At 61.2% G+C, this 22,429-nt stretch overlaps 1 gene segment (V, D, J or C); it reads left to right on the top strand.

Annotated features, from left to right (window-relative positions):
* Positions 1-1,441: 1,441 nt before the first annotated feature.
* Positions 1,442-20,993, top strand: LOC102249879. The segment is given in 10 exon segments: positions 1,442-1,496; positions 2,989-3,319; positions 3,829-4,020; positions 5,172-5,252; positions 5,298-5,399; positions 9,203-9,224; positions 19,428-19,734; positions 20,011-20,061; positions 20,153-20,482; positions 20,572-20,993. Coding segments are annotated over 10 exon segments (1,800 nt in total).
* The last annotated feature ends 1,436 nt before the right edge of the window (positions 20,994-22,429 follow it).

Below are 22,429 nucleotides of genomic sequence, written 5' to 3'. Positions count from 1 at the left end.
TGCTGAGAAAGTGCAGGAAAATATGAGAGCAGGGTCATCAGACACTTGGGAGAGCAGTGCAGTGGGGTCTGCCGCCAGAGGACCTGTAGAGAGCACATGGTGCCACTGCCCAGCCAGACGGCTTGCATGCCAGCTGAATCACAGGGACCTGTGGCCCTGTCCCAGCACCGACAGGCAGTATGGGGGCAGGGACATGGGAAGAGGTGGAGCAGAGGTGCCATGAGACTAAGATAGAGCAGTGCTCTTAGGGACCCCATGTGGGCTCATCCACCTTGGTCACCCAGGTTCCCACAGAAAGGATGAGGAAGCTGAGCCAACCCACCAGGGAGTTGCCAGTCCCAGAGCCCATCATCCATGAGTGACAGCCCTACAAGCATCCAGGCCTGAAGTACTTGCAGGGTGTCACCTGTCTGGACATTGGCTGATGGAGCTGTGTGCCCCCAGATTCCCCCAGGTCAGGGCTGAACAACCCCTCTGAGACCAAAGTCACTGACAGGCTGGTCCCAAGCACAGAGCCCTTGGGAGCAGGAGTTAGGGATAGGAAGGGCTGACCTCACTGCTGCTCAGGTGACGACACACAAGTCCAGCCATGCTCTGCCTCACCTGCCAGGCAACTGAGGCCCCCAGGCCCATCACCCAGGGCACACCCTGAGCTGGGGTATCCCTCCACCCCTCACAGCTCCATGGGAGGAGTTAGGACAGGAGGTGCATAGAGCAAGGAGACTGGGCCTCCCCTCCAGGGCTCTGCCAGGCCCCCCAGGACCGGGGCCTCTCCTCCCACACTGCCCTGTGCCCTGGGGAGTGCCCGGCCTCAGAAGCACCACCTGTCTGTCTTCCAGGTGTGGCTGTGCTCCCCATGGTCCCAGAGTTCAAGGCCTCCAGAGAAGGCATCTCCGTGACCCTGGCCTGCTTGGTGACGAGGTCTGACTCAGCCACCTGGCACATAGGAGCAGAGAAGCTGCCAGCAAATGACATTGTGATTGGACATTTGGAGCAGAGAGTCACCTACCTCTTCTACCAAACCATCATCTGGAAGCCTGGCTCACACAGCTGCAGCGCCGATCACACGTCCAAGACCTTCCAGTGACCAGGTGGGTGGCCTCCAGCATGTCCCAGCATCTTCCAGGGCCTGACCTCAAGGACCAAAGCAGGGACTGGGCCCCGATGGGCACCCAGCCACCCCTCAGAGCAGCTCGCTCCCTACCCCCCACTCTGCCCTCAGCCGCTCCAGCTCCAGCATTCGAACCCAGTCCCTTCCACCCCTGTCCCCAGAGTGCTGGAGGCAGCAGCCCAAACCCGGCCCCTCCCCTGCCCTACCCATGTCTTCCCGTCCACCCGGAAGCCTGTCCCCCGCTTCGTCCACGATGCCCTCTGACCTCGGCTGCCCACTGCCCCTCTAGTTTCAGCATCTTGGAAAACCCAGGCCATCTCGGTGACCCACATGACACCTCTCTCAGAGAAACTCACCCCAGCCCCCACCACGGCCAGAGACCCAGGTGAGGAACCCCTCTGCCAGCATACCCCTCCCTACCCACCTGTCCATACCTTAGGCTGCCTCCTTCAGGCAGCCCTCCATCACTTCTGGGAGTCTTCAGTCACATTCTGGCCAGGAAGGACGGGCCCTGAACTTATGGCTACTGAGCACCTACCATATGCCAGGCCCTGTGTTGAGTGCCACTGAGGCCTTCAGGTGCCAGGGACCGGCCTAGGTCACTCTGCAGGGAGCACAGTGGACGAGGAGGGCCTTGGGCCAGCACTGGGATGCACCTGCCCTGTGGGCCTGGCTGAGACATGAGCTTCTTCTGGAGGCTTTTGTGGGGACTCATTGCCAGTGCAGCCAGGAGTGCGGAACCCGACCCCTGACCCTCACAGAAACACAGGGCGTCCCCTGAAGGCTGGGGTTGTGGTGGTGCACCCAAGGTCTGCCAGCCAGAAGACAGTGCTCATACTCTGAGCGGGTTGCCAGTGCCGGCAGGGGTGTGCTGGGCAGACACAGCGAGTCCCAACCCGCGGTGGCCCCACCAGGTTGCTGGTCCGGACGCGCACACCCCCAGCTGCAGTTGGTGCCTGCTGTCGTGTCCAGAGCGCCCTGGGGATGGGCCCTCCAGTGTCAGATGGACGGACACACATCTCCTATGTATCCTTTCATTTTATGATTTTTATGTTTTGTTAATCCTCACCTGAGGATTTTTTCCATTGATTTTTAGAGAAAGTGCAAGGGAGAGGGAGAGACAGAGAGAAACATTGATGTGACAGAGACACGTCGGTTGGTTCCTCCCCCACACTCCCAAACCAGTGCCGGGGATGGAGCCTGCAACCGAGGTACATGCCCTTGACTGGAATCGAACCTGGGACCCTTCAGTCTGTGGGCCGATGCTCTATCCACTGAACCACACCAGCCAGGGCGTGTCCCTTTACAAGCACACTGCTCCTGGCCTGCTGTCAGTCTGTGGCCCATTCACCTGTTGGCTGTCCACGCTCTCAACCATAGAAGGGGTTGTCATATAGATGGTCCTTGAGCACCTGGCAGTTGATCACGGCCACCAAACCAACAGGGCCCCACGAGAACCAGAGGCACACTCGGGGGCACCGACACAGGGACAATGTGGCTGGGGTGGGGCTCAGACCTGAACCTCACAGCTGGGGCCATGGAGAGGCCACAGCCCCGACCATGGGCAGAGCAGGAGGCGACCCTCCCCACCCATCCACTTCCCTCTCAGGGCCCCAAGGTCCCCTGAACCCAGGGGTGACGAGGGATCAGGTCACCATGCCCCAGACCCCTGCCCAGGTCCCAGCCAGAAGCTGGGATGCTGGACCCTTTCTCCGAGGCCAGTCCCTGGGGGCACGGAGCAGGGAGAGCAGGGAAGGAACAGGCCAGGGGCCTCACATGTCCTCTCTCCACAGCCCTTCTGGCCACCTCTGCTCACAAGGACACGCATTCTCCAGAGCCTTCCTGTGGCCCGGGCACAACCAGGCTTCTCCCTGCAGCTGCCACGGTGCCCAGCAGCCTCGCCGTCCGGGTCCTGGCCACGCAGGGTGCTCACGCCTCTGCCGGGGCGGCCTCCTGGCTCCTGTGCGAGGTGTCGGGCTTCTCGCCCCCGGAGCTGCTCCTCACCTGGCAGGAGGGCCGGCGCCAGGTGGACTCTTCTTGGTTTGCCACCGCAGCGCCCACAGCCGAGCCTGGAAACAGCATGTTCCACACCTGGAGTGTCCTGCGGGTCCCGGCCACCCCCGGCCCCCCGCTGGCCACCTACACGTGCAAGGTCAGGCCCCCGGCCTCGGAGGCTGCTCAACGCCAGCTGGAGCCTGGACACTGCAGGTTAGGCATCCCTGGGCACAGGGCTGTGGGTGGGCAGCCAGCACAGCAGCTGGCAGTCTGTGCCACCCCCCGGGACAGCCCCACCCGGCTGACTTGGTGTCTGGAGTTTGCACTCGCTGTCCCCACACTTGGGGATTTGGGTGACCTGACACCTGTTCGTCCCACTCATTCCTGGTATCCCCACAGTGGGCGCTGACCCAGGAGGGCGGGAGGCTGGGGCCCCCCGCCAGGTCCCGAGGAGCAGCCATTTCCTGTGAAGACACACCCGTCACTGGGCACGGAGCAGGGCCTCCTCCAGGGTGGAAATCGGGTGGTCACCACAGACGGCTCCTTCCGCGCCCCCCACAAGAGATGTCCGAGCCTCTCCAGGTTCCAAGGGCCCCAGGACCCATCCCAGCACCTTGGGAGCCAGGTGCACCCAGAAGGGAGGGCTGGACCCCACGCTGACTGTGGAGGGAACAGGGACCCACAAAGTGGGGCTCACCCTCCCCTCTGAGGCTTCCTGCCAGGCCGCCCATTGTGCACGGCACCCAGACCCTGCCCTGTCTTCGCCCTCCAGGCCCCCGGGGACGGGATGGGCATGCTGGGCCAGGCCGTGAGCAGGACACCATCCAGGCCGCCCAGCGCTCACCTGCCAACCTGTGCTCGGTGTCCACAGCACCACAGGCTGCGCGGGTCATGGAGATGGCCCTGCCCCCTGGGCGGGTCACGAGGGATCTGGTCACCAGGCCCCAGGCCCCAGCCCGGCTCTCAGTCTCTGTGGTAATAGACGGCTGCCCTTTAAATCTCCATTTCTCAGAGGACCCCTGAGTTCAGAGCATGTGATTAGGAATAAATCACTAATTACTCGAAGAATAAAATGACGAGAAAAGCAAAGTTGTACCCGCTTTTCATTGTTAGAGCCAACAGACTGCAAAGCCTTGGCACTCACTCATGCCCGGCCCACCTCCCGCACCCCATGCCACAGACAAGGGGCCCGGCGGCCTACGCTGCATGCTGGTTCCCAGGCCCACTTCCTGCCTGGCCCCGGGCACCCAGCCCAGGGCTGGGCAAGTCCCCCTCCCAATCCAGCAGGATGACGATGCCATACTCCAACCTGGCGTGTGCCCTGGCTCACAGCCATGCCACTCCTCCTGCTGCCATCTGGGCCTGCACCCCTCCGGGGCCTGGCCTCCTGCCCCCTCCATCCTCCTGGGCCAGGCTCTCTCCCAACTCAGGGCATCCGTGAATGCTGTTCCTTCTGCTTAGAATGCTGTTCCCTCCTCTCTTTGCCTGGTTGGCAATATCTCATCTTCCACAGCTCATCACAGCTGCCACTTCCAAGCACTGTATATGCTTTTAAATATGGTTATTGATTTCAGAGAGGAAGGGAGGAGAGAGAGATAGAAACGTCAATGATGAGAGACTGGGGGGTCGAACCTGCAACCCGGGCATGTGCCCTGACCGGGAATAGAACCGTGACTTCCTGGTTCATAGGTCGATGCTCAGCCACTGAGCCACATGGCCAGGCCCAGCTGCCACTTCTGAGGGAGGCTCCACGGCCAGGCTCCCGGGGCCATTCCCTGTGCATCTGCATCTTCTTACTGCCGGCGCCTCCCTGGCTTTCTGGTCACACGTGTGTGGACTTCCGTGCCATGTTTCGTTCTGGTTCACCTGCCCCAATCGGTGCTGTGGCCTATCTGGTTCTGCTGTGCCGGGCACGGGCCTGGCCATGAGAAGGAGGGGTGCAGATGCCTGTTGGGTGGGTGACAGGGTGGGCACTGGACGGTATGAGCTGTCACCTGGCATGCAGCTGCCGCTGTGCGCTGTGAAGCCGCAGGACTGACCTCACTGGTGCCGCTTCCTCCCTAAGCCCTGCCCCGCCCCTCTGGGGCCCCCTGAGCATGCACGAGGACTGTGATGGCTATGCTGACCTGGACGATGCCAGCTGCCTGTAACCCACCTTCGTGGCCCTCTTCCTCCTCACCCTGCTCTACAGCGGCTTCGTCACCTTCGTCAACGTGAAGGGCAGGGACATCCAAGGGGCTCGCTGGAGCCGGCCAGGGACTGTGCGGAGCCGGGAAACCCGGGCAGGAGGACAGTGGGCTGTGGGCACTGGCCCGGCCTGAGGGAGCCGCCCGGGGCCCTCACAGGAACACTGCATGCCTGGCCTCAGAGCCGGCCCTGACCCAGGCGCCTCCTCCCGTCCACCCTCTGGCCAGCCCATAAACAGTTCTGGCTCCTTGCACCTGCATCCTGTTTCTGTCCTGGCCCTCAGGATCCGCCTCTGGCCATGGCACCAGGTGCTGAGAGGCCGCTCACAGCAGGCCTGCCACGGAGGACCCAGGGGCCCGTCCACACAGTGGACTGGGCTGGGAGGCCGTGAACACACACAGGCAGGCTCACTCTGCAGGTGCACAGATGTATACGCTCACACAGCTCACATGGAAGCAACATGCACAGTGCACACATGCAGCATGCCCCTGTACACAGTTCACACACAAATGCACACATGTGTGCACACATGTGCCGGCCAATAGGCAACATACAGGCTTCACACGCACATTCCCGGAACCTGTCAGTCAGGACATTGAGATGGGAGGGCTCTTCTTGTCGCTGGGCAGTGTCATCACAGAGAGAAGCTGGCACTTACGGCTGCATGGCCAGCTGTGTGGGGACAACCACGGGGGACAGCCACGGGACAGCCATGGGAACAGCCACGGGACAACCATGGGAACAGCCATGGGACAGCCATGGGACAGCCATGGGGACAGCCATGGGGAAAACCATGGGAACAGCCATGGGACAGCCATGGGGACAGTCACAGGGGACAGCCATGGGGGCAGCCATGGGGACAGTCATGGGGGATGGCCACAGGGACAGCCATGGGAACAGCCATGAGGACAGTCACAGGGGACAGGCATGGGGGACAGACATGAAGGACAGTCATGGGGGACAGCCATGGGGGACCGTCACAGGGGACAGGCATGGGGGACAGACAAGAGGGACAGCCATGAGGGACAGTCATAGGGGATAGCTATGGGGGACAGACACGAAGGACAGTCATGGGGGACAGCCATGGGACAGTCACAGGGGACAGCAATAGGACAGCCATGGGGACAGACATGAAGGACAGTCATCGGGGAGAGCCCTGGGGAAAACCACGGGGGCTATCACTGGGCAGGGCCACTGGGGACAGCCATGGAGGCAGCCACAGGGCACTGCCAGGAGCCCAGGGGTGTGGGTACCCCAGAAGCTGGAAAAGGCCAGGTGGGTTCTCCCTGGAGCCTGTGGGAGGGGAGAGGGGCTGGCCCAACCACACCCTGAACCTGCCCAGTGAGGCTGGGCGAGGAACTGGGGGGGGGGGTCGGAAGGAGGGGCCATTTGCCCCAGCAGCCGAGGAAAAGGAGCACACTGCTGCCGCTCCACCCTGTCCCATTTCGGCCGACTCCCCGCCTGGTCTCCTCACCTGGTCGTGTGGTCTCCGTGCCAGAGGCCCAGGGTCACAACCGCAGGGTCTCCCTGCCCACCCCCTGGAGCCCTGTTTCAAGATCTCAGATGAGACCCCGGCTCCCCACAGCCCCAAAGTCCCTCATATCTTATGAGAAATCAGAATGGGGTCCTTCTGGGGCCCGGCTGCCCTGGCCTCCTGTCTCTCCATCCCTCTTTGTCCCCTCATAGGCTGTTCCAGGCCATGAGGCTCCCTCATCATCCCCTTCAGGTCTATGTGATGTCCAAACACCCTATTGCAAGGCCCAGGCCTCAGACCTTCCCCTGAGCCTCCTTCTACCACCTTTTGTGGCTCACTTATACCTGTCGGTTATTCTCGGTTTTCACCTAGAAAGTTGCCTCCAAGAGAACAGAGCTCTCGGCTGCTTCCTCATGACCCCCAGCAGACAGGACCCTCCAGGCAGACAGGACCCTCCAGGCAGACAGGACCCTCCAGGCAGACAGGACCCTTCTACCTGTCGGTTAATCAGGGGTAGGAGCTGAGGGTCTCAGAGCCTCAAAGGCATCATTGCTGGGCCTTCTACCCTGAGCCCTGCCCTCCAGCCCCACCCCACACTCAGGAGCCCACCATTGGGTCGCAGCTGTCTCCTGGCTGTTCCCAAGGGAGCAGGTCTTGACTTTTCCCTCTGCCCTTGGATTTGCACCCTGGAGCCCCATCCACAGGCCCCTGGGCGGCCAGGAGGGAGTCTGGGCACCACAGTCCATGGCCCATGATTCCCCTGAGTGTGTGGGTGCCTGGCTGGGCCGGGAGTCGGTTCTTGAAGTTCATTCTGTTCTCATTCTGTCTGTTTATAAAACAGTCCCTACCCAGCCGGCGTGGCTCAGTGGGTGAGCATCGACCTATGAACCAGGACGTCACGGTTCGATTCCCGGTCAGGGCACATGCTGGGGTTGTGGGCTCCGTCTCCAATGTGGGGTGTGCAGGAGGCAGCACATCTATGATTCTCTCTCATCATTGATATTTCTATCTCTCTCTCCCTCTGCTTTCCTCTCTGAAATCAATAAAAACATTTTAAAAAATTAAAACAGCCCCTGACACCGGGCATGAAACGCATTGTCATCAATGCACACGTGACCCTCACAGCTTTCTGGCGCCTGGCAGGACCCTGCCTGGACCTCAGCCCAGCAGCACTGGGAAGCTGTCAGGTGGTTTCCAAGAGCTGAGGCCACATCCAGCACGACTTCCCACCTGCTGGCCCCGCCCACTGCGGGAATCAGTCTGCCAGAGGCACGTGCTGGTCTCGTGGGCCCCCGTGCCATGAGCTCCCCGTCACTATGGCCTCTCCCCGGGGTGCCCCCCTACTCAGCGCTGAAACATCTGTCCCAGAAGTTGCGACAACAGGACACGCGCCCTCCCACACCTCAATCAGGGCTTGACAAGCCTGGTCCTCAGGCCGCTCCTCACCGGGCCCGGCTCCCGCCTTCCAGCCCTGAGGACTGCCGCTCCGTCCTGCTTTCCAAGCACCGTGTGAATTCCTGTCATGACCAACCCTCCTCGAGGGCCTCCCGGGAAGAGGGTCCTGAGAAGGGTAGTGAGAGCTTAGCTCAGATGACAGAACAAACTCACCACAACCCTCCTGGCCCAGAAGGTGCAGGATCACAGGGACAGCCACCGTGGCGGGCCAGACTGACATCCTCCTGGCCGCACCACGGGGGTTTGCGGATCTGCAAAGCCAGAGGCCTCTGGTGTGCACATCCCCCCCTGGCATGCAAACATCCCCCAGCACACTGTCACCCTCCCATGCCTGCAACAGTTGCAAACCAAGGGGTGCACAAGTTCCCCCCGCCTCTCCACCACACTTCCATCAACCCGGCATGCCTAACACCCCCACAGGATGTGCACACATCCCCTCTGATGTGCTCACGTCCTTTGGAGAGTGTCTGGGTGTTCTGGGTGCTGAGGGTGGGCGCCTGTGTGATGACAGTGAGAGGGCGGAGTGGTGATGCCTTGTTCACACGGAGACCAGTGCAGCTACAAGATCACCTCTGGGGGGTTAATGCAGGTGCTGAGGCAGGAGCAGGTGCAGACAGACACACCTGGTGGGTGCAGGCGGCCCTCACTGAGGTACTACTTTCTCTAAAACTCAATGGAAAAATATCCTCAGGTGAGAATTAACAACAACAAAAAGCCCGGCCGGCGTGGCTCAGTGGTTGAGCATTGACCTATGAACCAGGAGGTCATGGTTCAATTCCCAGTCAGGGCACATGCTGGGGTTGCTGCCTCGCTCCCCAGTGTGGGGCGTGCAGGAGACAGCCCATCGATGATTCTCTCTCATCATTGGTGTTTCTGTCTTTCTCTCCCTGTTCCTTCTTCTCTGAAATCAATAAAAATATAATTTAACAAAAAAAGGAGGGACCATCTGAGAATTCCACCCACCACACTGCATGTACCAGGCTTCTCTGTGGGCGCTCATGGGTGATGCACGCATAACTCCCAGACTACACATGGGCGAGGCCAATGACCAATGGTTTTAAGCATAAGAAAGAAACAACAATGAAGCTGTTATCTGTTAAAAGTGTGGGCACAAACAGGTAGTTGGACATTCCCTGAGGGGTCTCAGATTGGAGAGGGTGCAGGCCAGACTGAGGGGCCCCTTTCCCCCCTTCCCCCAGTGCACCAATTTCGTGCACCAGGCTACTAGTATGTATATATCCTATCTAATAATAGACAAACATGGTAATTAACCATATCTCCAACACGCTTCCCATTGGCTAATCAGGACAATATGCAAACTAACTGAGGGACCATCTGAGAATTCCACCCACCACACTGCATGTACCAGGCTTCTCTGTGGGCGCTCATGGGTGATGCACGCATAACTCCCAGACTACACATGGGCGTGGCCGGTGACCTTGAGGTGCATGAGGTCACGGCGCAAATGCTTTCTTTCTCTGTAAACTCCTGCTGTAAGGCCAGTGCTGTCCGCGGCGACTGCCCTTTCCACAGGAGACAATGGCTATGAGGTGTCTGTCCCAGCAGCCTCGGGACTGCTGTCCACGGTGCTGCTTGGCCCGCCGCCTGGGCGAGCCGCTGTCCATGGTGATGCCCGGCCCGCCGCCTGGAAGAGTCGCTGTCCGCGGTGCTGTTCCTGTTTACCTGAATGGCATACTGTTTGGGGCGGGCGGGGGAGGGGTTAGGTTTACAAATGAGCTAAGCAGACAGTACAGTTTCCATACTACTGTGCCCGGCAAACACCACATCTTTACCTATTGTTTTTTGTTTGTTTGTTTTTTAAAATATATTTGTATTGATTTCAGAGAGGAAGGGAGAGGGAGAGAGAGATAGAAACATCAATGATGAGAGAGTGGTGCCTCCGGTTTGTCCCACACTGGGGATCAAGACCACAACCCAGACATGTGTCCTGGCCTGGAATTGAACTGTGACCTCCTGGTTCATAGGTAGACGCTCAACTACTGAGCCACGCCGGCCTGCACATCTTCACCTATTGTAAGTATCTTGCATCAGCATTTAGGACTCCTGGTTCATAGGTAGACGCTCAACTACTGAGCCACGCTGGCCGGCACATCTTCACCTATTGTAAGTATCTTGCATCAGCGTTTAGGACTATTTGTTATAAACAAAAAACCAATATTAAAACATTATTGCCCTGGCCGGTTTTCTCAGTGGTTAGAGCGTCGCCCCTCCCACCAAATGGTAGCAGTTTCCACTCCCAGTCAAGGGCATGTACTTCAATTGTAGGTTTGATCCCCAGCCCCAGTCGGGGCATTTGCAGGAGGCAACCAATTGATGTGTCTCTCTCACGTCAATGTTTCGCTCTCTCTCTCTCTCTCTCTCTCTCTCTCTCTTCCTTCACTTCCACTCTCTCTAAAAATCAATGAAAAAAATTTCTCAACTGAGGATTGAAAAAATAAAATAAATTTTTTAAAAATATATTAAAAATATATATTTATTATTATTAACTAAAGTCCATGGTTAAGATTGTGGCTCATGCCTTACATTATACAAGTCTATGAGTCTTGTTTTTTTAGTTTTGTTTTTAATTTACCTTTATTCTTGAAAAATTACAGATGTCCCCTTACTCCCCCCCATTGACCCCTCCACACCACTCCCACCCCCTCCTCAGGCCTTCACCGCACTATCTTCTGTGTCCATGGGTTGTGCCTATATGCATATAAATTCTTTTTTTAAATCTTTATTGTTGGGAGTATTACAAATGTCCTCCTTTTATTCCCCCATATCACCCCTCAACCTGGTTTCTACCCCACCCCAGGCCTTAATATAAAATCTACTCTCTTAACAGATGTTCAGGTGCAGGCAGTATGGTGCATAACTAAAACTTTATACACATTTAACAACGAAGGAATCAAAGGCTATCACCACCAAAGAAAAATTAATGAAACACAGAGGAAGACAGTAAGAAAGAGAGGAGTGAAATAGCTATAAGACAGACAGAAAACTAGTAACAAAGTGGCCAGAGTAGACCCTTGCCTATGTACAATTAAATTAAATGTGAATGGACTAAACTGCCCAATCAAAATGCAATATCCCCAGGTGATGATTAACAAAAGTTAAGAATAAATACACAAAGGAGTCACAGAGACAAAGAGGGCCATTGATGATGATGAAAGGATCGATTCCCAAGTGGGGTCAGGGCCACAGGAAAGGGCTCCTGTGAACGCCCTCTGACTCCTGAAAGGTTGGGAGTGGGCGGGGGTCACACACCAATGACATGAGGCCATAACGTATCAACAAAGACTTTATTCCAGGCACCTGGGTGCAGGTGGGCTGAGTCTGAAAAAGGAGTCAGCGGAGACTGAAGGGAGAGTCAGGTTCTTATTAACTTCTGCTGCTGCATGCCGCTCTGCTGACGTGAGGGTCCGGTCCATCCTTGACTCCTCCCAGCGTCAGGTGGCTAATCGGCATCTGCGCTATGCAGTGCTCAAGGCAGCAAGCTTTCTGCAAGGCATCTGCTCAGCACAATACAGTTTTCTCTGCCCCGTTTTATTCTCTTTAACCCTTTCAAGCCTCTCTTTTCTCTTGTTCCTGAAAGCCAGGCCCAGATCCAACACTCCAGCTCACGATTCCACTCTAGGAAAACTCAGCATCACTAACTTTAATATATATATATATATATTTCAGAGAGGAATGGAGAGGGAGAGAGAGATAGAAACATCAATGATAAGAGAGAATCATGAACCAGCTGCTTCCTGCCCGCCCCTAACTGGGGATCGAGCCCGCAACCTAGACATGAGCCCTGAGCTGGAACCAAACCATGACCTCCTGGTTCATAGGTCAATGCTCAGCCACTGAGCCACAAGCTAAGCCACAAGCCTCGCTGACTTTCTTATGTGAGAGGATCTGTCTGGAACAAATGGGCCTCGGGAACTAGGACAGGGCACGTGCCAAGGTCCTGAGATAGCCCGGTGCGTGGATACCTGGGTCGCTTTGTCACACCCTCGCCAGCCACCCAGGCCACCCCACCTGGTCCGAATGGCTGCACCTGTGCCTGATGTCCTGTAATGACCCCAAGAGGTGGATCTTGCTGACACCACCCCCATCACTGGGACGGGCAGCTCGGCTTCCACCCCAGTGACCAGCAGCAGGTGGTCTGTGCGATTTGCCAGAAACCTGGGCATACAGGTGGGAATGGACTCGACAGGCAGACACCGCTGGCCTCAACACTCTCGGGTTTCGCCAAAGTCCATGATGTGGTGAGCCGCCCAGAGATTAAGTCCCTTGCGGTGGGGTCAGGGCCCTCAGAGCGGTGGAGGGGTGCACACTGTCTCAGCCAGAGGGGCATTTTCAGGGTCCAGTGACCACCGTGAACTCTGTCCTCGCACCTCTATCCCCTGGAGTGCTTCTTAGGCAACCGTAAGCAGCGCCCACAGCTCACACAGCTGGGTACCGCTGGACAGGAGCTCGAGGCGCCCTGGCACCACAGGGAGGAAGCCGGTGGAGAGAGCCGAGTTTACCATCAGTTTGCGCAGGGGAGGGACCAGAGGACACGTCCTTCCCCACAGCTGTGGCTCATGATGCTTTGCACAGTGGCCATGGGCTCCTCCGGCCCCTTGCCCTGCCCCGTGCGAGGTGGGGTCACTTCCTTCCCCGGAATCCAGAGCCCACAGGCCACCTGACCACCTCTGCAGGAAGGGCCACAGAAGGACCATCACTAGGCCTTGAAGGCAGGACCTCAGGAGACGTGGTCCCAGCACAGTGCAGCAGAGAGGGACCTGAAACCTGCCCAGCCCCAGCCCTGCACCCCAGGCAGAGCCTTCGAGCCCCTCGGGAGGCTCCTGTGCACCCCTCGACCAGGACCTGGGACTTGGATATGAGAAATTGAAGCATCCATCTTATATAAAAACTGCTGTTTGAAATTTTAACCCTGCTATTCTGGCTTCTCTCTTAAATAATAAGGAAAATAAGACTACTCCCATTCCAGAGAGGCTGGAAGCTATGCCCCAGACAGAGTTGTCAGTGCTGACACCAGGCCAGGCCTTGAGATATGGTCTCACAGCCCCTTCCCAGCTCACAGGCCTCCTTTCTCAGAAGGCCCGGAAGTCTCATTCCAAATTTGGAAGACAAAGGACTGGAAAAAGTATAAATAGAGAAGTTTCCTCCATGTTGGCGGGCCCAGAATTTGAAAGACACATTTTTCTCTGGGCCCCCGCAGAATTTAATAATAAAATGTAACTCCCTTTCTCTAAGCATGGCTTGGTTTTTCTTTGGTCTTCTGCAACAAAATCACAAACCGTGAGAGATGGAGAGAGGACTGGATGGCAGGACGGGCGGAGGGGCCCAGAGGGCTGTTGGCTGACACACAACAGGATGGGTGCTCCGGGGCACCTGGGCACTGGGCCCTGCAGATGCTCTGCCAGCCTGAAGGGCTCAAGTCCTGCCCACGGATGGGCCCCTTGAAAGAAGCGATGCCTGGCCCCTCCCCATGGCCTTGCTGGCCCCCGGCACTTCAGGGGTGGGGACTCTGGTGCCTCCCAGCACCCCAAGCCAAGGCCAGACCTCGGACTTGCAGGACGACCGAGCTGCGTGCAGCACAAGACATAGACACTGAGGGTCCAAGTCCCTTGCGGTGGGTCCGTGCCCTCAGAGCGGTGGAGGGCTGCACGCAGTCCCAGCCAGAGGGGCATTTTCGGGCACCAGTGCCCGCTGTGAACTCTGTCCTTGCACATCTGAGCCTGGAGGGCCGCTTCCCTCTGACCATGGTCAGCACCATCCTTTGGTCAATGATCAGGCCACAGATGGAGCCAGAGAGGGAAGGAGGGCAGAGGCAGGGCCCTGAGGACGGCTGGCTCCTGGGAGCCGCCTCGGTGGGTGGACATGGAGAGTCTGGGCTGGGCTGCAGACCGTGACTGGACGGCCTGTGCCCACACCCACGCTGGCCGGGCAGGGGGAGGTGTCAACTAGGCTGGGGAAGCCAGGGGCCTCGGGGAGAGCCTGGCCCCATGGGGCGCAGAGCCATGACAGCGGGTTCTCACTCTGTCCCCTGGGCCCTGGATGCCCGCCTCACCCCACCCCACACACCCACGTGAGGGGCCCTCTGCTGCGTCTGGACTCCCCCTGGCCCCTTGACAGAGAAAACACCCAGAAAAAAGGGAACTTCAGGAAGCGAGCCCTGCACCAGTTTCAATCCCGTTCTTAGTCTTCGCAGGGAGGGGGGCGGGGGGAGTTCACGTCTCAGGGGCCCAGCTACAAACTCCTAACAGGTGGGGCTGTGGGCACAGCCACAGCCACAGGAGCCACATGCATGGGGAGCAAGAGCAGTCAGGCCGGGGACACTGCCTCCCCAGCCCCTGCCCGTGGTGAGGGGGGTCCCCACAGAGCAGGGCCGAGGAGGGACAGGGGAACTGGCCCCAGGAGGTGAGGGGAGACCAGGCCCTCGGGGACTCACAGAGTGACGGGAGCTGCTGGGCCAGAGCCTTAGAGAAACATAGCGAGCAGGAGGGCAGGACCCTAGGGCTGCCCGGGCCAGAGGGCAGGGCTGGGGCAGCCACGGCAAGACCATGCCAGGATGCACAGTGGTGTGAGCTGGGGACACAGAAAGGTGGCTGGCATTGTGCAGCGGAGGAAGAGGACCCCCAGGTGGCGTGAGGGGCCTGTTGAGGCCAATGGGCTGAGTCAGAGGCGAAGGCCATGGGGCCCGGGGCTGAGGGCAGCCAGTGGCGGGGCCCACCGGGAGGTGGATGTGGGCTGTGTGCCCACTGCACAGGCGGCACAGGCTCAACGAGCAGCTCCATGGGTGTGGGCAGGTGACAGGGTCCAGGGCTCGGGGCCAACAGCTGCTGGGAACAGGACAGCAGACCAGCAACTGGAAAGAGCAAAGGTCCAGAGGGGCTGCCAGTGGGGAGAGTGAAGAGGGGTCGCCTCTAGGGGAGGGCTGGGCGGGAGGCTGGAGGCTCCAGGAGCAAAGCGCAGTGCCAGCCGGGAAGGAATGAGACCAGGAGTGGAGCTACTGGGCTGAGGGCTCTGGGCTTGGCAGGAAGCCCAGCAGAAGCTGTGGGAAGACACGGAGCGCAGGTGGAGCTCATTGACCTGTAGGGAGGAGATCTTAGGGAAGACGGGGCAGGGGCTACGGCAGGCCAGGAACTTTATGGACAACAACTGCAGGTGAGCAGGGGGCAGGTGGGAGGGCAGGGGAGCAAGGAGCTGCCCAGGAGCTGGGTGGGAGCTGGCAGAGCTATGCAGCTGAGCAGGGGGCAGGTGGGAAGGCAGAAACTGCCCAGGAGCTGGGTGGGAGCTGGCAGAGCTATGCAGCTGAGCAGGGGGCAGGTGGGAAGGCAGAAACTGCCCAGGAGCTGGGTGGGAGCTGGCAGAGCTATGCAGCTGAGCAGGGGGCAGGTGGGAAGGCAGGAGCTGGGTGGGGGCTGGCAGAGCTATGCAGGTGAGCGTGGGGCAGGTGGGAGGGCAGGAGCTTGGTGGGAGCTGGCAGAGCTATACAGGTGAGCAGGGGGCAGGTGGGAAGGCAGGAACTGCCCAGGAGCTGGGGGGGAGCTGGCAGAGCTATGCAGGTGAGCAGGGGGCAGGTGGGAAGGCAGGAACTGCCCAGGAGCTGGGGGGGAGCTGGCAGAGCTATGCAGGTGAGCAGGGGGCAGGTGGGAAGGCAGGAACTGCCCAGGAGCTGGGGGGGAGCTGGCAGAGCTATGCAGGTGAGCAGGGGGCAGGTGGGAAGGCAGGAACTGCCCAGGAGCTGGGGGGGAGCTGGCAGAGCTATGCAGGTGAGCAGGGGGCAGGTGGGAAGGCAGGAACTGCCCAGGAGCTGGGGGGGAGCTGGCAGAGCTATGCAGGTGAGCAGGGGGCAGGTGGGAAGGCAGGAACTGCCCAGGAGCTGGGGGGGAGCTGGCAGAGCTATGCAGGTGAGCAGGGGGCAGGTGGGAAGGCAGGAACTGCCCAGGAGCTGGGGGGGAGCTGGCAGAGCTATGCAGGTGAGCAGGGGGCAGGTGGGAAGGCAGGAACTGCCCAGGAGCTGGGGGGGAGCTGGCAGAGCTATGCAGGTGAGCAGGGGGCAGGTGGGAAGGCAGGAACTGCCCAGGAGCTGGGGGGGAGCTGGCAGAGCTATGCAGGTGAGCAGGGGGCAGGTGGGAAGGCAGGAACTGCCCAGGAGCTGGGGGGGAGCTGGCAGAGCTATGCAGGTGAGCAGGGGGCAGGTGGGAAGGCAGGAACTGCCCAGGAGCTGGGGGGGAGCTGGCAGAGCTATGCAGGTGAGCAGGGGGCAGGTGGGAAGGCAGGAACTGCCCAGGAGCTGGGGGGGAGCTGGCAGAGCTATGCAGGTGAGCAGGGGGCAGGTGGGAAGGCAGGAACTGCCCAGGAGCTGGGGGGGAGCTGGCAGAGCTATGCAGGTGAGCAGGGGGCAGGTGGGAAGGCAGGAACTGCCCAGGAGCTGGGGGGGAGCTGGCAGAGCTATGCAGGTGAGCAGGGGGCAGGTGGGAAGGCAGGAACTGCCCAGGAGCTGGGGGGGAGCTGGCAGAGCTATGCAGGTGAGCAGGGGGCAGGTGGGAAGGCAGGAACTGCCCAGGAGCTGGGGGGGAGCTGGCAGAGCTATGCAGGTGAGCAGGGGGCAGGTGGGAAGGCAGGAACTGCCCAGGAGCTGGGGGGGAGCTGGCAGAGCTATGCAGGTGAGCAGGGGGCAGGTGGGAAGGCAGGAACTGCCCAGGAGCTGGGGGGGAGCTGGCAGAGCTATGCAGGTGAGCAGGGGGCAGGTGGGAAGGCAGGAACTGCCCAGGAGCTGGGGGGGAGCTGGCAGAGCTATGCAGGTGAGCAGGGGGCAGGTGGGAAGGCAGGAACTGCCCAGGAGCTGGGGGGGAGCTGGCAGAGCTATGCAGGTGAGCAGGGGGCAGGTGGGAAGGCAGGAACTGCCCAGGAGCTGGGGGGGAGCTGGCAGAGCTATGCAGGTGAGCAGGGGGCAGGTGGGAAGGCAGGAACTGCCCAGGAGCTGGGGGGGAGCTGGCAGAGCTATGCAGGTGAGCAGGGGGCAGGTGGGAAGGCAGGAACTGCCCAGGAGCTGGGGGGGAGCTGGCAGAGCTATGCAGGTGAGCAGGGGGCAGGTGGGAAGGCAGGAACTGCCCAGGAGCTGGGGGGGAGCTGGCAGAGCTATGCAGGTGAGCAGGGGGCAGGTGGGAAGGCAGGAACTGCCCAGGAGCTGGGGGGGAGCTGGCAGAGCTATGCAGGTGAGCAGGGGGCAGGTGGGAAGGCAGGAACTGCCCAGGAGCTGGGGGGGAGCTGGCAGAGCTATGCAGGTGAGCAGGGGGCAGGTGGGAAGGCAGGAGCTGGGTGGGAGCTGACAGAGCTATGCAGATGAGCAGGGGGCAAATGGGAGGGCAGGGGAGCAATGAGCTGCCCAGGAGCTGGGTGGGAGCTGGCAGAGCTATGCAGATAAGCAGGGGGCAAGTGTGAAGGTAGGGAGCTACCCAGGAGCCAGGGGGGTTGGCAGAGCTATGCAGGTGAGCAGGGGGCAGGTGGGAGGGCAGGAGCTGGGTGGGAGCTAGCAGAGTTATGCATGTGAGCAGGGGGTAGGCAGGAGGGCAGGGGAGCAAGGAGCTGCCCAGGAGGTGAGTGAGAGCTGGCAGAGCTATGCAGGTGAGCAGGGGGCAGGTGGGAGGGCAGGGAGCTGCCCAGGAGCCAGGAGACAAATGGGCTGGGGTGAGCAGGTGGGTAGAGAGGGATCATAGGGAAGTAGGCCGAGGGGGCATTATTGGCCAGAGGCTCAGTGAAAAGAAGCAGGGTGCAGGTCAGGGGAGGACACAGCAGCCCTGGGCTAAGGCCAAGGGCCTGAGTGCAGGAAGCCAGGTTAAGGGCTGAGGCCCAGGGCAGGAAGGCTGAATGGGGGCTGAGGCCCGGGGCAGGGGGGCTGAGGCCCAGGGCAGGGTGCTGGGCCAGAGATAGCAAAAATGGGATTCAGATGGGCAAAGGCAGAGACTGGAGGACAGAGGCCTGAGCTCCTCTGAATGTCCAGGAAGAGGCTTGGTGGGGAGTGAGGGGCAGGGAAGGCTTGTGGGGAGCAGCTGGAGGGATGAGCCTGCAGGGCACTGAGAGGGAGGGCGCAGCTGGGCTGGGAGCCCTGAGCAGCAGGCAGAGTTTGTCCAGCTGAGCTGGGAGGGAGCTCGGGGATAAGGCAGGGCCTGAGCTAAAAGGAGCCCAGGATGAGGTGGGGGTTGAGCAGGGAGTGGGGAGGGACAATGGAGCATGGTCCTGGGGCTGAGCTGAGGGGGCCACACAGGGGTCCGGGGCACTGACACCATGCAGAAGGCTGCCAAGGCCAGTGCCAGGCTCCAAGCCATGCTGAGTGGGCCGGACTGAGGAAGGACCCGGCAGGAGGGTTCTGGACTAGGCAGGAGCTGGGGCAGCGAGGGGGCAGCGCTGGCAGGGAGGGGAGGGGGGAGAAGGGGCAAGCGTGAGAGACTGCTGGGTGCAGAGGTGCAGCCTGGGCTGGGGGGCTTCATGGAGGAGGGGAGAGGCCTCCCACAGAGGGCTCCAGGCAGGGGTGGGGACCAGGCAGTGCCTAGGCTGCAGCGCTGACACAGAAGGGCAGAGGGCTGTGGGCTGTGGACAGAGGCCCACCCACCTGAGGAAGGGCCTCCTCGCCCAGGGCAGGGCCAGGCAGGGCAACAGGACAGTGAGCTCAGGGGCCCTGGATGCCAGGCAGAGTGAGAGCCACCAGTTAGGGCTCCAAGGCTCAGTGAGGACCCGGGGCTGGGGCGGGGGCTCCAGCCCAGGCAGCTCTGGCTGAGCTGCTGAGCCTGGCGCCCATGGCTGCGGAGGCAGGAGGCCCTGGGTGGCAGAGCCGCACGGGGCAGCCGGTCTGCAGGCTTCTGGGTCTTCAGGCTTCTGGGAGCCCATGGGCCACGGGCACGGGGCTCAGCGCTGTCCCAGGACTAGGCCCCCCGATGCCCTGCCCAGGCTTCGGTAGGGACCCGGGGCTGGGGCGGGGGCTCCAGCCCAGGCAGCTCTGGCTGAGCTGCTGAGCCTGGCGCCCATGGCTGCGGAGGCAGGAGGCCCTGGGTGGCAGAGCCGCACGGGGCAGCCGGTCTGCAGGCTTCTGGGTCTTCAGGCTTCTGGGAGCCCATGGGCCACGGGCACGGGGCTCAGCGCTGTCCCAGGACTAGGCCCCCCGATGCCCTGCCCAGGCTTCGGTAGGGTGAGACCTGGCAGTCACGTGGCCCCTCTCTTACAGCCCCCACCACGGCCCCGTCGGTCTTCCCGCTGTCCCCCAAATGTGGCACCACGTCCGGCTCCACGGTGTCCCTGGGCTGCCTGATCTCTGGCTACTTCCCGGAGCCCGTGACTGTGACCTGGAACTCGGGCTCCCTGACCAGCGGGGTGCACACCTTCCCACCCGTCCTCCGCTCGGGCCTCTACTCTCGGAGCAGCATGGTGACGGTGCCCACCAGCTCGTCCGGCGAGACCTTCATCTGCAACGTAGCCCACCCGGCCAGCAGCACCAAGGTGGACAAGATCGGTGAGCACCCAGGCACGGAGAGACATCTGCTAGGAGACAAACCACGGAGCAGGGATGGCTGCCCCAGCCCAGGGCAGTGGGGGGAGTGCAGACGGTCTCCCCAGGCTGGGGGAGGGGTCCTCTTGGTATCACCACCAGGCCCAGGGTGGGCACAGGCTCTGGAGCCACAGAGGCGGGTGCTGGCCTCAGACCTGCCAAACTCTGGCCCTGACCTAAGCCCCTGCCAGGGCCGTGTCCTGTGGGGCCCCGGTAACCCTCAACCTGCTCTCTCTGCAGTGCCCGTAATTGATAGAACCAAACCCACCTGCCCGCCTCACACGTGCCCACGTGAGTATCCACCCCAGGAGGAGGCCCATGGGGAGCGCCTGCCCACAGAAGGCCTGCCCAGGGCTGACCCCTGGCCGCTGTCTCCCCGCAGCTTGTGAGAACCCGGGAGGGCCCTCGGTCTTCATCTTCCCCCCGAAACCCAAGGACACCCTCATGATCTCCCGGACACCCGAGGTCACGTGCATGGTGGTGGACGTGGCCCCGGATGACCTGGAAGTCGAGTTCACCTGGTACGTGGACAACAATAAGATGAAAAATGAGAAGGTGAAGGCGCAGCAGCAGCTGTTCAACAGCACCTACCGTGTGGTCAACACCTTCCCCATCTTGCACCAGGACTGGCTGAAGGCCAAGGTGTTCAAGTGCAAGGTCAACAACAAGGCCATCCCCTCCCCCATCGAGAGGACCATCTCCAAGGCCATAGGTGGGGAGCAGACAGGTGGGCCCGGGGCCGGGGCAGGGGGGCCAGCCCTCCACCTGGGAGTGACCGTCTGTGCTGACCTCATCCCACAGGGCAAGTCCGGGAGCCACAGGTGTACGTCCTGGGCCCACACTCGGACGAGATGGCCAGGGACAAGGTCAGTGTGACCTGCCTGGTCAAAGACTTCTTCCCGACGGACATCAGCGTGGAGTGGCAGAGCAACGGGCGGCCAGAGCCTGAGACCAAGTACTCCTCGACCCCGCCCCAGAAGGACCAGGAGGGCTCCTTCTTCCTGTACAGCAAGCTCACCGTGGACAAGGCCCGCTGGCAGCGGGGGGACCCCTTCACGTGCGAGGTGATGCACGAGGCCCTGCACAACCACTACACCCAGAAGACCATCTCCCGGAACCCGGGTAAATGAGCAGCGCGTCCAGCGCCCAGCGACCCCCCATGTACATACCCTCGGGCACCCAGCATTCAATAAAGCACCCAGCATGGCCCTGGGACCCTGCGACACTGTCGTGGTTCTTTCCTGGGCGGAGGTCAGGCCTGCTCAGAGGCTGGTCGGCACCACTAGGGCGCGACCCAGAGCTGGTGGGTCTGCAGGCGCCAGGGCGGGACGGCTTCCCCATGACCGGCAAGGACTCGGTCAGGAGATGTGGACAGGGGGCAGGAGATGCCACTCAGGGACAGGAGGGCCCAGGAGGGTGCCCGCCTCTGAGCAAGCCCTGCTGTGGGCAGTGCCTGGTCTCCGGGTGCCTTGTCCACTGGTCTCCAGGGCTCCTGGACATGGATCTGTGCCCACACAGGAGCACACTGGCCCGTGGTGTGGGGCAGGCCCTCCGTGCCCTCGAGACCAAGCCTCCTCCCCTCCCTTGGGCGAGGGGCCTCTGTGGGCCATGTCCCACCTGGGGCCAGGCCTGTCCGCTCATGAGGACACGCACCTGATTGCCCCAAAGAGGCAGAGGCGGGCAGCCCTGGGGTTCTGGGGAGGGACTGTCAGAGGCCACAGGGGCACTGAGCCCGACCGTGGAAAACAAGGCACTCCCCAGACCAGCACCAGTTCACGTGGCCACCTTCACACGCACGCACACACACGTGCACATGCATGCACACACACATGCACATTCATGCACATGCACACAGAGACAGGCCTTGCACTTCAGGGCCTCCCATGAGGCATCCTGCAAAGGCCCAGACCAGAGAAGAGATCGGGTCCTGGGAACCCCCACCACGGACACCAGCCTGACCCCACTCTCCTCAATGCCCCAGGGGTCACTCAGCAGTTCATCCCCACACTGACCAGCCTGGACGCCCCTCCCCCTTCCCAGGCACCCACACCTTCCCCACACACAGAAGTCCTCCCCACACACCCACTAGCCTGGGGCCCACCCACTTGTCCTGCACTCCCAACTCGGACCCGGCTCTGGCCCTCCCCCAGGCAGGGCCCTCCTGCCCTCTGACCCCAGGGGGAGCAGGCAGAGGGGCTGGTGGACGACAGAGCAGGCTGGACTGCGGGTCAACCCACCTTGTCCCCCAGGGCCCCGTGCGGGTGGCAGAGAGGAGGGGACAGCCCGAGTCAGGCTGAGAGCTGGGCCTGAGACAGAGGATGGGGGACCCAGGCTCCATGGCCCTCCCCTCGGCAGGGGCCCCCCAATCACAAGGTGCCCCACACCAGCCCCCATGGCCCCGCACTGACCCCCCTCCCTGTGCAGAGCTGCTCCTGGACGAGAGCTGTGCCGAGGCCCAGGACGGGGAGCTGGATGGGCTGTGGACCACCATCTCCATCTTCATCACCCTCTTCCTGCTCAGCGTGTGCTACAGCGCCACCGTCACGCTCTTCAAGGTGGGCTGCCCATGCGCCCCACGTGCCCCACGTGCCCCACACCATCCCCACGCCATCCCCACGTGCCCCACGTGCCTATGCCCTCCCCACGCTGTCCCCACGCC

Source organism: Myotis brandtii, unplaced genomic scaffold, assembly GCF_000412655.1.
Source record: "Myotis brandtii unplaced genomic scaffold, ASM41265v1 scaffold627, whole genome shotgun sequence".
NCBI classification, from domain to species: Eukaryota; Metazoa; Chordata; class Mammalia; order Chiroptera; family Vespertilionidae; genus Myotis; species Myotis brandtii.
Note: the sequence above shows the minus strand (reverse complement) of the source record. Positions and strands in the feature narration are given on the sequence as shown.